The sequence below is a fragment of the Cheilinus undulatus genome, linkage group 14 (assembly GCF_018320785.1).
Source record: "Cheilinus undulatus linkage group 14, ASM1832078v1, whole genome shotgun sequence".
Taxonomy (NCBI): Eukaryota; Metazoa; Chordata; class Actinopteri; order Labriformes; family Labridae; genus Cheilinus; species Cheilinus undulatus.
Genome location: NC_054878.1, coordinates 44858107 through 44873040, shown reverse-complemented (window position 1 = coordinate 44873040; position 14934 = coordinate 44858107). Strand labels below are relative to the sequence as shown.

The 14934-nt window shown below is 40.7% G+C and overlaps 1 protein-coding gene across 5 annotated transcripts in view; it reads right to left on the bottom strand.

Moving 5' to 3' along the window:
- Window positions 1-484: 484 nt before the first annotated feature.
- Window positions 485-14934, bottom strand: part of cep43 (centrosomal protein 43) — a 36526-nt gene continuing 22076 nt past the window's right edge. For 2 of the 5 annotated variants that reach the window (XM_041805826.1, XM_041805827.1), the window contains 9 exons: window positions 13045-13235; window positions 11573-11623; window positions 9279-9353; window positions 4313-4372; window positions 3734-3855; window positions 1622-1696; window positions 1504-1537; window positions 765-852; window positions 485-674 (listed from right to left, as the gene is read on the bottom strand). In XM_041805826.1, the coding sequence (XP_041661760.1) occupies window positions 594-674; window positions 765-852; window positions 1504-1537; window positions 1622-1696; window positions 3734-3855; window positions 4313-4372; window positions 9279-9353; window positions 11573-11623; window positions 13045-13235 (777 nt within the window). In that variant the 3' untranslated portion in view covers window positions 485-593. The remainder of the gene's footprint in view (window positions 675-764; window positions 853-1503; window positions 1538-1621; window positions 1697-3733; window positions 3856-4312; window positions 4373-9278; window positions 9354-11572; window positions 11624-13044; window positions 13236-14934) is intronic. The other 3 variants (XM_041805828.1, XM_041805829.1, XM_041805830.1) reach the window with 3 other exon arrangements.

The window sequence follows — 14934 nt, the reverse complement described above, 5'->3', positions numbered from 1 at the left end:
TCCTCCTTCCACCTCTAAAACAACATCTGCTTAAGAACCAAAACCACTTTTGCCGACTCCAGGGTAGACCCCAGGGTAGACCTAGACCTCATTGGAGGAGATTAAATACCCCATCTGGCCTTAGAACCCCTCAGGAGGAACTGGAAAATGTCACTGTAGGGACATCTGGCTACTGACTAGAAGACTTAAAGCCAGATTTTAGGCCAGATCTGCACACCCAACGATGACCGGGCGAGTCCAGAATAAGTATGTTGTCAAAATGATTGTGTCATATGTTGATTATGTCAAAGGTCAGACTTCCACCAATGAGAGGGTTCAGACCGGGTTGTTTCACCAACCAGATGCTACGTAGTTTTTCAGCAAACATGACTATTCCTTTTTCTAAGCTAAGATTGTAAGCTTGATTCTCCTCCTTAGACACAGACCCTAAAATATTTCCCCCCCACCTTAATGGAAACAAGACCGACACCAGTCATCAACAAGCTCTTTAAACAAAAGGATTTATTATTCTCATTGAAACTGTACAGACTTAAATATCGTTGATACAAAGAGATGCATGATGGGAGCTTGTGGCGTGGTGGATGATGGGAAGTTCAGGCCACCTCCTCCATGTAGTCGGCTCCGTGACTCTGACTGAGCTGAGAAACGCTTAGGTCCTGGGTGGTTTCATCAAACTGCACAACAAACAGCATCATGAGGGTTAATGGGAGCATTTAAAGGGACAGTACGGAAAAAGAAAACCTCCAACAGGTCAATGTGATCACCTTATCGCTGTTCTCCGGTCCTTCGATGGAGACTTCCTCAATCTCCTCACCGATACTGACCTCACTCTTTGAGAGATCGGACCGATGACTAAAAAACAGAAAACAATTAACCTTTATTGTCTAACATTTTCTTTCTTGATTTGTTTTATTCAGAGGGTGACCACGTGTCCGGTAACCATCCTCATCGCCTACGTGTTGCCAACAGTTCAAGCCGGAGCAACAAAACACAACGAAGGACAAAAGAAAGCTAAACTTCACAGGAACTGTGCCTTTACTCGAAGAAGGAGAGGAGAAAAGAAATAAAACTGACATTTGATTATTCAACCTGATGTAACTCGGTTAACCAGTGAGGTGTGTGAACAACACTGCAACAGCGCCCCCTGATTTGGAAGTCAAAGATAACTGGAGGGTTCTGCTCTGAAGATGTCAAGATTTGATATCCATGTATCAACTAAAACAATGTCACAGATTACAGGTGATTCATAAAAGATATTTTATGCCTATTCCCTATTGACCACGTCTTTCCCATTTACTACCATTTATTTAGATGAAACAATCCCACCAAGAAAGAGGAGAGACAGCATCATTTGGGCAAAAATACCCAGATAGATTGAACCTATTAAAAAGCCAAAAAACTGTTGTTTTGACTGAACCGTCTCTGCCATCAGTGTGTGACTATGGAGTGAATGAAGTGAAAGAGTGTGAATGGAAGGTGTGACCTGAAGTTTGTCGGTCCTACCTGTTAAAGTCGTCGTCGTATTCGACATCGTCATCTGTAAAATAAAGAGTTTAACGTTATCATCTCTCATTGTCATTAGAACTGTTCCCTATAAGACAAGTAATGGACTGAGTTGTACCTAAATGCAGAGATCCTGTTTTATCAATGGGGGTCTTGGACTCTCTGAATCCTCTCTCTCTGGAGTTTGATGCTCCTGCAGGAAGAGAAGAAGCTTTTATTAAACTCACTGGTATCAAACTGAACGGCAGAAAGAGGTGTCAGATAGCCAGGTGGTTAGGTTTAACGCTCCACCACTAAACTAAGAGAGGAAACAACAGACCCTACAATATTTACCCCCCTCTATCAACATGCTCCTCTACTATCACTGCATAGACACAAAAGTGAATACCTCAGCCTCATCCAGCTGAGAGAGAGGGGGCTGTCTATTCCCCCATGTTGACTGTCCCCCTCACTGCCTGTTTATAAATCAAACCTAAAAACACACTTCTATCCCCTGACCTTTGGCTCTGCTTGAGTTAAGGCCTTCAATCCCCGTCCATTCTATCATATTTTAAGTTCTTATGCTCTCTTAATAGACTGGCCTTGTTAGGGCCTGACCTCAGAGCGAGCACCCAACAGAAATTCTAGCCATTCTCGTTTGTTCTATTTCGGAAACTAAATCGCTAATTTTGGGGCTTTAACATGCTGAAAAACTCACCAAAATTTCCAGAAAATTATCATCCACAAGCTACTTTATCTGCAATTACCTATGCACTTTCAAAAAGTACTATTTGTTTTAATTTATTGTTGTATTCTGTCCCTGAAATGTATTGTTTTATGACGTGTGCTGCTGACATCTTGGCCAGGTGACCCTTGTAAAAGAGATCTCGGTCTCAATGGGTTTTATCTGGTTAAACAAAGGTTAAATAAATAAAATAAAATGAAAACGTGTTAGAATTGATACACATATATTCCATGTCTGGGAAAAAAAATGTCTTGGGACATCCTCTAAAATGTACAGGAGGCACACTAAAAACATTTTTGGGTACATTTTTCACATTTCTACCAATAAGGCTTCACATTTTAACAAACTCTTTGAGGGATTTTATCTGACTGACTCCAGTTTTTTTATTCATTCTACACAAGATGAAGATCAGAATTTGTCCAAATCTTGAGTGTTCAACCCAGGACAGGGCCGTCACTGGGCCCAGAGATGGATAACTTTTTATTACTCTGTTTGCAGTAATCCATCAACATAATCCCACTAAACCTTTCAGTGCTTTATCTCACTCATCACCAAATTTCACATTGATCCTGAATCTGGAACACAAACCCTAACAGGAAGTCCACTATCTTCATTTACATTTTAGAATAAAACTTTTTTTGATGATGCTGAATGAGTGTTCTCGCTTCTGTTTGCATTCTTCTATGTTCTTCAGAATTTTCTGGCGAGTCAGCAGTAACAGACTGAAGTGGGTAATTCTGGCACAACTTCTCTGACTTCCAAGATTTATGGAGAATGAAGAAGCAAAACAGAAATCTCCAGCAACACTTGTAGTTTAGAGAACAACTTTAGCAGACCACACATTTCAGCTTGTGGCCATAGTCAGTGCCAATAAGAAAACAGTCCCAGTGGGTTGATTTAATGATGGTGTGATTTATGACCAACAGACGCTGTCAGAAAGGCAGGGGGAGGGTCTTACAGGAAACTGACACCAAATTTGTGTTAGAATGCTGAGAGGAAGTGAGGGCGGGGTTAAAGTGCATGCTGGGGTCATTTTAAAGTGCTAGATTAAAAACCTTGAGAGATAAAACTCTCATTACTCTCATTTTTAACAGACATACTCGTAGTTAAATGTTTGCTGTGTGTTTCTTAATGACCCTGATGAAGGCCACAAACTGAAACGTGTCGATCTGATAAAGTTGTTCAAGTGTTGCTGAAGCTTTTTGTTTCCCCCAGGTCAACAGTATCACACCAAACATGCCCACATGTAAACAACTCAAGTGCCCCCTGCTGGCAGCAGGAAGTAACAAAATTAGGCCTATATTTCATGCCTCTTACTCAGCCGAACCTTAAACTGTCGACAGACTGAAGCCTCTGGAGGCTAACGCCTCTACTATTGCCAAGGTCTTTATACAACCCAACTCCAAAAACACAGAGACATCTTTTTAACCATAGCTGAAGAAACAGCCTCAGAACAATTGTTTCAGACTCTACAGACAAACTGATGATGAAGTAATGAACTCTGACCGTTTCTGCTGTGGCTCTGCTCCGACAAGCTGCTCCCTCCTCCTCCTCCTCCTCCTCCTGTTCTCGGAGCCTCTGATAGCGACCCTACCGGACTCTCTCTGGCCCCAGACGCCTCCGCTTTCCTGGGATATGGAGAGCACAAAGTCAGTCATGGATGGTAGAGTCAACAAAGTTAAACATTTTCAAAGTTTATTATAAATATCCTCTCAGTATTCTTACTTTGTCTAAATCACACCTCTACTGTTGGATTCTGATGATGGTCCAGTTCAGACACAGGTGGGTCTTTCTGAAAACAGTTATTTTCTGCACTGATGGTTGTAGATGTATTTGAGGAAACCTCTGAACACACCCACCTTTGTGTGGACCAGGAAAAGAATCCTAATTTATGTTTAGAGGGAAAATTTGGACTCTAGCACTGTAAAAACGTTTATAAAATAAACAACCGATAGCAATGACCAGCTGTCTAATCAATCTGTAAATGAACCAGTAGAATTTAGCACAGATCTCTGCTTCAAGTGTTCTACACAGACAAAAGGAGCAAAAGGACAAGGCAAGAAGAGAGGGACACCTGAAGCTCACCTGAGCTCAGAGGGAGGATCGTCTCGCTCGCCCTCTGAGTCAGCAGCCAGGAGAGAGAGACTGAGAGGGGAGGGAGTGAGGACAAGAGAGACAGAAGATGAAAGACAGCACCTTACTGACACAGTGTCCTAACAGTATGTGACATGAGTGAGTGTCAGCGGCATCAGTTTGATTCGCCTGTTTCTGTGATGTTTTTCCCTCATTGCCTCATTCATATTTTCCTCTCTGCGCTCACAGTGACGTAGATATGAACAGTCTGGAATCTTCTGCAGACGGCCCGCTGCTGTGGATCCGTCAGCTCTACTTTAACTGTTATCAATATCTGTCACCTTTATCAACATCATCTCAGCTGCTAATGCTAATATTATAGCTTTCAGTCCTCTATCAGACATGACTATGACTGCTGATTCTTCTCATATTGTTACCATCATTACTTACATTCGATCCATATCCAAGAAAATAGACAGATTAATGGTCATGAGAGCCATACATTTTTCTTTGTCTGCATTTCCCTTGTTTTTTTCTATGTCTTCCCTTTTGTCCCCTTAAACCTACTCCCCTCTCCGTCTACGTCACCCTCCTCTTTAGTCTTTTATCTACTACTTGTCTCTCTGCATTTCCTTCATTTCTACTAAATCTCCCCCTTTCTTTTACTGCATGTTGTGTCTCTCTTTCTGCATCCCTTCTTCTCTTTTTCTCATCTACCCCCTCATTTGTTCTGCAGCAACCCATCCCTCATACACTCTCATTTTTTTCTGCACCTCCCCCTTTTCCCTTCTTATCAATTTATTCAGTGTTTTTATTTCTACATCTCCCTCATTTTGTTCCTTCTTAATCTCCCTCCTTTCTCTTTCTGCATCACTCTATTGTCCACTTTATCTCCCACTTCTCTCTGTCTGCATTTCCCTCTTTTCTTTTTCTACACCTCCATCGTCTCTCTTTCTGCATCTCCCTCATCTCTTTTTTCTGGATCTCCCCTTGTTTCCTTTTTGCATCTTCCCTCTTCTCTTTGCTCTAGTTTCCCTCTTTCTTTCATGCATCTCCCTTTTCCTCTCTGTATCTCCCTGTCAAATGAACTTTTTCCTCACCTCTCTGTCTTTGCTGCATGATTTTTTTCACCATAGTTTTACATGCTAATCTGTAAAAACTTAAAATGTAGACATTGAACTTGAATCTGTAATTTGTAAAGTTAAACCTAGATTTGGATAAACATTATACTAACCTCGTCTGTTTTTCTGTTACTGTATAGAATATTTCTTTAGAATTATTTGTTTTTCTTTGGCAGTACAGGCAGATGAATTGCCAGTAAAGCTCATTAAACTGAACAGAAGTGAATCTAATTTTGCTTAGAGTTGAGCAGATGGTGGATTAATGTTGGATTTTCATAAACTGCATACTAAAGAGAATAATCTAGACCTGTCCTCCTAGTTAAACTTTGCTCAGTATAAATCTAAATAAAGGTTTACTGATGAAGGAGTGAGGAAGAGGACCATGCACCAAGAGTGTCCTACAAAAAAAGTTTTCATGATTTTCTTTCCCTCTCTCACTCATAGAGCGTGTTAGCCTGTTTGACAGGTAGTGCTAAATTAAAAATTAGGCACGCACGATATTCAATGTTTGCTGATGTCAAATATACCGAAATTTACCAATTCATTTCAGCTGATACCAATATTTAAATAAGCTTTTCAGACAACAAATTTTAGTCCATTTAGACACACTTTAAGGTTTGAGGATGACTAAGGAAACAAACTTTAGTTCTTAAAAACACCTTAAAGTTTAAATAATGAGGACGAATAAAGAAAAAGATCTCAGCTGACATAGGTCTGATGGTTCAGCCCAAAACTCCACTAATTTATTAGAACATATGGACAAAATTTATTAGTATATATGGACAAAAATTACAGTCAATGTATCCTGAAATACACAGGCTAATTATCGGATCTAAATATTAGCAGAAAGTTTAATATTTGCCAATACTGATACCACTGATAATATCATGCATCTCTATTAAAAATATCCAAATGCATGCTTGAGATGTTATACTCTGACTCTGTTAACACAATGGCAAACTTTAACCTTGGGTGCCACTCGTCCCTTCAAAATAAAAGGACTAGAGATCACACTGATTAACAAGAAACTGTAATTTACAGAGCAAAGTTTAAAGGATGCTGCTAAATATGACATCTAATGCTTGCACACTGTTAGGACACGGTTAGAAAAACGATCACACCAGCTCACACCTTTGAAACTTCCCTGACTGCATTTAACCAGCGATTAGAGTTCTAGGTACATGGGTATTCGTGGTTGTCTTGGTTAAATCATACAGATCTATTGTCATACTTAAAGAAGCCTGTAAATCTTCACTGCCACTTATTTCCAGCCCTAACTCTCCATCTCACATAAAGACATAAATCCAGATCAGTGTTTACTCGGCGGTCGTGCACACTCATGCAGAAAGTATTTCAGTTCAAACCGAGCTCTCAGGACCGCTTAGAGTTTTCTCCATGATGTTTGAGGATCTAAAAGCAGGAGTGAAGAAGCCTGAGGCTCATTGTCAGTTTATCTAGAGACTTCCTTAGTTATAGTACATGCACATTCTCCTGCTCTCTTCTTCTCTAGCCACACTGAGGCATGCTGGGAAATCAGCAGAAGCCAAAACACAAATATTAAAATAGTCCTGGATGGTCAGTGATGAGGAATTTCCTGCTGAAGTGGGTATGATTTTTACATCAGCCACCTATCAAAGGTTAAAGGCCCTGTGTAATACATCCATCTAGGCTATGAAGTGCATTGTAAAAAAAACCTTAAGTATATGAACACCTTTAACATCAGCGTCTGCAGCTTGGCTTCACGTTTTAAGGATCATTATGAAATTTAAATGAGGGAAACCATTCGCACCACCAGCTCGTTTCATGGCTTTCCCAAAGAACCTTTAAGTATGGCGCGCCCTGCTCTGACTCTGATTGGGTAGTCCTGATAGCTTCCTTGTATCAGACCAACCAATGAAGGCAACAACGACAACCAGCCAATCACAGAGTAAGGCAGGCCACGCCTTCCTCAGTCTAGGAATAAATGTGTAGCATCCTGAAAGATGATCCTCAGAGGGGATTTGGAGGTGTTGCCTTTCCAGGTTAATGTGCTTTGGGATACAAACTATAAGTGGTGTCATAAACAGGACTGAAATTAGGGCTGCACGATAAATCGATATTAAATTGTAATCAGATTTTTTAGTTTGGAAAATATAAACATCACAAAATCGGCTTTCCCTTTAACTAGGGTAATTACGGTACGGCTCTCCCTTACGTCTCCGGGCTGCGCGCTTACAACATATAGGGTCCGACATTAACGGTTGCCCGAATGCCCGGGGCAACTTCAAAAAGCCAATGGGCAAGCACAACTCTGAGCTTTTCTGTTCATTAATTTTATCACTTCCTCTCTCGTTTCTGTTACCACGGAGCCCCCGAGTAGCCAGATGCACTGTGTCGCTGCCTCCATTGGCTGAGTGTGTCTGCTGACATGCAGACAGTTTCACAAACTTTAACTAAAACACTTTATGAAGGTAAACACTGTCATCAGTAAAGATTCATGGCAGTCACATCAATAAATCTGTTACCCACATAAAGAAGACAGGCTTTAACTTCCAAATTTAAGCGTTTATTATTTTAAATCCGTATTTTATTACCATCGGATGCGCTCAATGGAGGAGTGTGTGTAAGAGAAGAGAGAAGAGGAAGTCCGCTGGTGCTGCGTCTCTTCAGTAAGGTCATTCATTAAAGTGTTCTGTCGTGTTTAATCTGAAACTTCCCATTTCCTCGTTTTAACTATTTCTCCAGCCACATCCTGCCGATGCTCTCTCACACCCAGATCTTATGACAATTACGCCAATGTGCGTCATCAAAGAGCAGCCTGTGGAGATAACGTCATATCTAGTGAAATTTGTGCAAACGTGGGTGTTTATTTGATCTTTAATGCACTAATGATCATAAATATTGTCAGAAGAGCAGAAATATAAAACCAAAGCTCCAAAATGAGGCAGGGTGAAATGATGTGTCTGGAGAGCTGCAGGTGTGAGGCAGGGCCGGTTTTAGTCATTTGGAGGCCCAGGGCAAAGACCAATATGAGGTCCCTCCCCCTTTTACTAAAGGATTAATAATGAGTGGGAAAAAATTAGAAAGCATCTCTTTTATGTTAATAAAGCCACAGAACTACAGTAAATGTTTTAAGTTTGGTGAAAGCGGGGTCACTTTATTAATCCCTAGGAGGATTTATCTGTCTTTATTTAAGGTTTGCACTTTATATTTATTCAAATTGTTTGCCAATTTATTAAATAAAAAATTGAAATAATTAATTCTGTTGTACTTAGTGGTTTTACCAAAAAAATCGTAATCGTAATAGAAAATTGAGATTTCAGAGAAAAAAATCGAGGTTTTGTTTTTAGCCAAAATCATGCAGCCCTAACTGAAATATTTAAAATTGTGGACTTAATTTCCAATCAAAGCCATAGATTTATTCAGAAAAGCAAACTTTGACCTTCAGCTCTAACTAGGTCAAACCCGAGGGGAGAGACGGAGCTCATTTCTCTCTCCCTCCGGCTACGTCTGGTCTACTTTCTCCTACATGAAACCTTTTATTTAAAGTTAAACACACTGCAAGTTTAATGGAAATAAAGCTAACTCATTAAGTCAGAAATAGATACCATCATGCCACCACGCAAGCCACAAAAGGGAGAAACAAACACACTGAGGAGAAAGGGAAGTTTGGTTCTCATGCAAACGCCTTGTTCTCATTAGCCTGACAATGCAGGATTATTAGAACATGACTTCTGTTTGTCACTTCCAGCTCCTTCAATGACATAAATTAAAGCATCTAAGTAAAGACAGCCACCCTAACTCCCTCATTCTTTCACCTTTTCTCTATGCTGAGTGACTGTTTTCTGATGTTAGACATGGAGAGCGTGCACACTCACTCGCTGAGGCTTTTGCCTCGCCTCATGGTGGACACGACCGGCCCAGAAAGACCCTCTTCCCTCAGGTTGACAACACTGCAGAGTGAGGATGGGGGGAGTCGCAGGAACAGAGGAGGGAGGGAAGGATGAAGTCAGGATGCAAGGAGACAGAGCAGGCAGTGAAATAAAGACACAAAAGGAGACATCAGAGGAGACGAGCTCGAAGAGACGTACAGGATGCACCAGACTTCACTGGATCGCCTCAGCTTTTCTGATCTGCCAGGAGACGATACGGACAAATCTGATGCAAACATTTCTGGACTTTACCTCTACCCCTGGATTTTGGGTGCCCCCTTGCCACTTCAAAAAGAGTCATATAAAAGATGCACATTATTAGATTTATGCCGATATCCAGAATGACATTATTTAAAGATTCATCTAAAGGCCCATTTATGCCCAACGTTAAATACGGATACGGATACGTCTTTTATGCAGAGGTACTATCGCTACCCCACCCGCCCCGGAAACCCGATTTGTGCTGCGCATGTGCAAACGTGTCTACAACCGCTGGGTTAGAGAAAAAGATCTCAGCTGACATAGGTCTGATGGTTCAGCCCAAAACTCCACTAATTTATTAGAACATATGGACAAAATTTATTAGTATATATGGACAAAAGTTACAGTCAATGTATCCTGAAATACACAGGCTAATTATCGGATCAGCTTGGTTAGGTTTAGCATTTTAATTTCCACTGGTTAGGGTTAGGGTTAGAATTAATTTATGTAGACGTGGCTGTAGATGCGTGTTTGCACATGCGCAGTACAAATCGGGTTTCCGGGACGGATCGGGTAGCAACAGGTACAATATCGATACCTCCTCCACAGTCACCATGTTTGTTTTTGAGTTTGTTGTTGTCATAAACTTTTGACTCTGGGCTGCTGGATGTATTGGTTAACATCCATACCAACGTAGAGGACGCGTGAAGTATATGAGCAGTGACGGTAACATCGTTTGAAAAGGACGTATACATTTTCATATGTAAAGGGAGTATAAATGGGCCTTTAGAGGATACCACTAGTAATATTGATGTTTAAATACGTAACATCTACAACTTAAGCCCTCAAAATTTGCCTTTCCAAATCATGTCCAATCAGTTTAATTTACCACAGGTGGACTCCTGTCACAGTGTAGAAACATCTCAACAAAAATCCAGAGAAATGGGAGGAGCCTGAGCTACAGTGTTGTTATAAAGGGACTGAATACAAATGTCAATTTCATGTCAGTTTTTTATTTTTTCATAAATTTGCATGATGGGATATTGAGTGAAGACTGATGGGAATAAAAATCAAATTTTAAGACTGTAGCATCTGACTGCAACATTTTTAAAAAGTTAAAAGGGTCTAAATACTCTCTCTATGCACCATACCAATAAGCAGAATCGGCATCAGCTCTGAAAAAATTAATATTGGCTGTCCCATAGCCATAGCTGTAATGCACACATGATTAATTTGATTTCTGTGTATCTGAGGATTTTCTGAAGTTGTCTGGTGTATCCTGAGGTGACACAATGAAAACAGGAGCAGAGAGACAGAAAGGAAGAGCAGAGGAAAAACAAAAGGCTAAAGCAGAGGAAGTTTACTAACTAAAGAGGGAGTTTACTAACTAAAGAGGGAGTTCATCAGCAGAGGGATTTTTACTTTTTCAATTTAAAGAAGAAAAACTTTTCATTATCGTCTTAAAACCCAGAGTTATGAAACACTGCTTCACTGGATTCTTTATCAGCTTCCCTAATGTATATTTTATTTTTATTTCAAGACGTTAAAGCAGCAATGTTTAACTTTTTCCACTTTAAAACAGTTGTTTAAATGTTGTTCTGACGGTCTTCAACAAGGAGAATGGCATCTATCCCATTTCCACAGAGAGCCCCAGTCACCTGCTTTTAGCACTATGTAACTCTGGAGATCTCTCTTGATACAGCTTGATGGCATTAGTTCACACACAAGGCTTCAGTTAAAAAGAAGCCAGTTAGACAATCTCACTGTGAAGAACCAGAGAGAAGACGACTGTGTTGGACCGATTTTTACACGTTAGCTAGTGATTTCACAGTAGGCAACAAACCAGCCATCAAGCTGGCTAGTGAGCTAAAATCCCTAAAGAAGGCTTCTCTTTGTAAAGAGACCTTATATTTCAGGTATGTACCAAGAATATGTTCATCTAAATCCAGTCTGCAGTTAGACCAAAAGAAACAAAATGAATTTTGACCTAAGAGCTGAAGTCGATGTGTAGACTGTGTGAGCTCCAGTTTGATACTCACTCTCTCTGACTGTTCGTCCTCTCTGATGAATCCTTTTCTCCAAACGGAGAGCTGCGATACACGAGGCAGCAGAGACAGAAAACAAACAACATCTCAGGATGGAGTTTGGTTTTAGAGTCAAGAGCAATAAAAACTTAAAACATTACAGTTCTGCCTTTATAAGGGCTGCAGATGTGAAACTGGCCATTATGACTGCAGGTGATTATGATTAGAAAAGGACCTTGCTGCTTTTTGTGCCTGTTAAAACTGTGCAAAGAGGAGAAAAGAGGTGTGCAATCCTCAAAGCATGTGCAAAGGCACGCAAACAAAACTGCCCCCTTACTACAAAAATAAATCTCATACCAAAGAGTATCCAACTTTGAAAGTGCAGAACTCATTTTCGTAGACCTGTAGGCCTAATGAGACAAGACTGAAACCTACATTAGGCTAAGCGTAGGTCTAAATAACACCTTATGTTAAGTTTCCTCTAGGTTGATACGTAGACCTACATTAGGGTTACCCTGGGTCAGTGATACTCAACGTGTGGCTCTTGAGCCACATCACAAATCATTTGATGATTTGTGGCTCTTTTACATCCTAATTTGAAATAATATTCCCCCAGAAAACCTTAAAAAGGGGAAATTTTGACCTCAGAAATTAGCCATTAATCTGTTTGTTTCCCACACCTATACAGCTGGCCTTAATTATCAACTTTTATTTTTTTTTCTATTTATTTCCATTGCTATTTGCAATTTTTGTCCCTTTTCCCCATTTTTTTGCCAGTTTAAATCAATTTTTACTGCTTTCAGCCCACTTTTTGTCCAATTTTGCCATTTTAACCCCTCTTTTATCCTGCTTTTTTCAACGTTTTTATCTTTTGCCATTTTTTGCCACTTCACCTCCCATTTTGCCACCCTTTACTGCTTTTTTGCCCATTTTTCCCACCTTTTTTCCACTTTTTTGCCTGTTTTAGTAACTTTTTGCTCAGTTTTTGCCACCTGTAACTCATTTTTTTTGTCACATCTCACCTATTTTTTCCACTTTTTTACTGCTTTTTACTTATTTTTGCCAGCCTAAACTTATTTTTATTTTATTTTTTTTTATTTGTTTTTGTGTGAAAATGCTGGACTAGATTCTGGGTCCATTCTTTGTGAATCTGGCCCTTCGCGTTTGATATTAAAGAAGAGAGACTGAGCTTTTTGTTGCAGGTGAAGGTGCGTTTTAAGCACAAACAGCTGATAAATGACTCTGTTAACCCACCAGGGGACAAAAAAAATAGATTCGACCCCACTGGAGTTGTTGGTCTGCCTCTGCCTTGATTGGTCAGTTAGACTGGCTGCTGGCTAAAGCTAGTCTTTATGGTAAGCTAGTCTGTGGAGATGAAGATCACATGACCAAGGCTGGTCCAATCACAGTGAAGCAGGTGACTACAGTGGCATGGGGCCACATATAAATGCCTGGCTGAAGTCTAAGTCTTAGGGAAAGCTCCTCACCAGCCATAGGTCTTTTGTGGTTTGGGCAGTGGGTCATCGAAAAATGAGTCGCCCTCGTCAGCATCATCCTCCACCTCCAGGTCCAGGTCCACCCGCTCTCTCTGCTGACCCGTGGACGATGCCTTGATGTCGGATGTCTGCTTGTGCTTGGAGTCTCCTTTACCCTGAGATGTCACACCGTCTGATGAGCCCTGATCAATGGCACAGAACACAACAGCTCTGGGTTAAACATTCAAAGATGTGACGAGTGGAGGGTAAAAATCTAATCCAAGCTAGTGTTATAGAGAAGAAAAGTTAAATGAGGGCAACATCGACATTTTGGGCTCCATGATGATCAACAACTAACGAAGGGTTACATCTGATCTCAGACGGAAGTTTGGAAATTCCAAAATGCAAATCGGATATGTCATCCTGAATGCTGCCATAAATTTAAACACAGTAAGTCCTTAAAAAAAGTATTCATCACCTTGATTATTCTAAACCCATTTATTGATTTGATAAATCAATCAAGGCCAATGTAATTTGGCTTTTTCATGTCAAAGTGAAAACAGATTTATACAAAGTAATGTCAATTACACAGAAAAATAAAATGTAAAATAAGTGACTGCATAAATTTTCACCCCTTCTAATCAGTATTTAGCGGAATCACCTTTGGCTGCAATCACAGCTCTGAGTACGTGTGGATCGGCCTCAGGCAGGCTCAAACATCTGGACTTTGGTTGCACGGGTATCGTGTGCAAACAGCCCTTTTCAAGTCCAGTCACAAATTCTCTATTGGATTGAGGTCTGGGCTTTGACTCAGTCACTCCAGTAACATTCACCTTGTCTTTAAACCATTTCTGTGTATCTTTCTCTGTATGTTTCGGCTCATTTTACCGTCTACCTTTACAAGCCTTCCAGAGCCAGCTGCTGAGAAGCATCCCCACAGCATGATGCTGCCACCACCACGCTCCACAGTGAGGATGGCGTGTTTGTAGTAATGTCACTGTTTGGCGTCTTGTCTGATGAACAAAAAGCTCCATTTTGGTCTCATCAGACCAAAGTCTGCAGAGTCTCTCCCATCTCAGCTGCTGAAGGTTGGAACTCCTTCAGAGTAGTCATAGGTGTCTTGGTGGTCTCTCTCACTAATCTCCTTCTTGCGCGCTCACTAAGTTTGTGAGGACGGTCTGATCTAGGCAGGTTTACACATGTGCCATATTCCTTCATTTCTTCATGATGGATTTAAATGAACTCTGGGGGATGTTCAGAGCCTTGGAAATGTTTTGTATCCATCCCCTGACTTATTCTTTTCAATAACCTTTTCTCTGAGTTGCTGGGAGTGTTCTTTTGTCTGCATGGTGTAATGTAGCCAGGCATACTGATGAACCAGTAACTGGACCTTCCAGACACAGGTGTCTGTATCCTAAAATCCCTGAGACACATTCACAGTGATCAGCTGATCCCCATTTCCCTGTGAGATTACTAACACTATCTGGATCTCTGTTGAAATAGGTCAGACACTTTAAAGGGGTTGAATATTCATGCAGTCAGTTATTTTACATTAGGGCCAGCAATCTCAGACTAGAAGCAGCACTGAATGACTGCTGTTTTTGTTTACTCCAGGAGGTTGATTGCTTGAGAATCCCTGTGGTTGCTGCATACACAAGTGTTATCTTGTTGGAGGATTTTAATCCATGTCTGCCTTTGTTTAGTGAGCTTTTAAACCATTCATCTTTATGACAGTACTTTTGGGACTGTCAAGAAGCTCCTGCTTTCCAATTTGAACTTTTAGCACAGCCATGAACAACACTCATCTTGATAAGGCTTTTTCCATGCAGAAATCACTTCCTGCCCCCCAGTTGGAGTTCATCGCTGTGACATGACTGAAAACAACCCATCCATAGCCTGTTT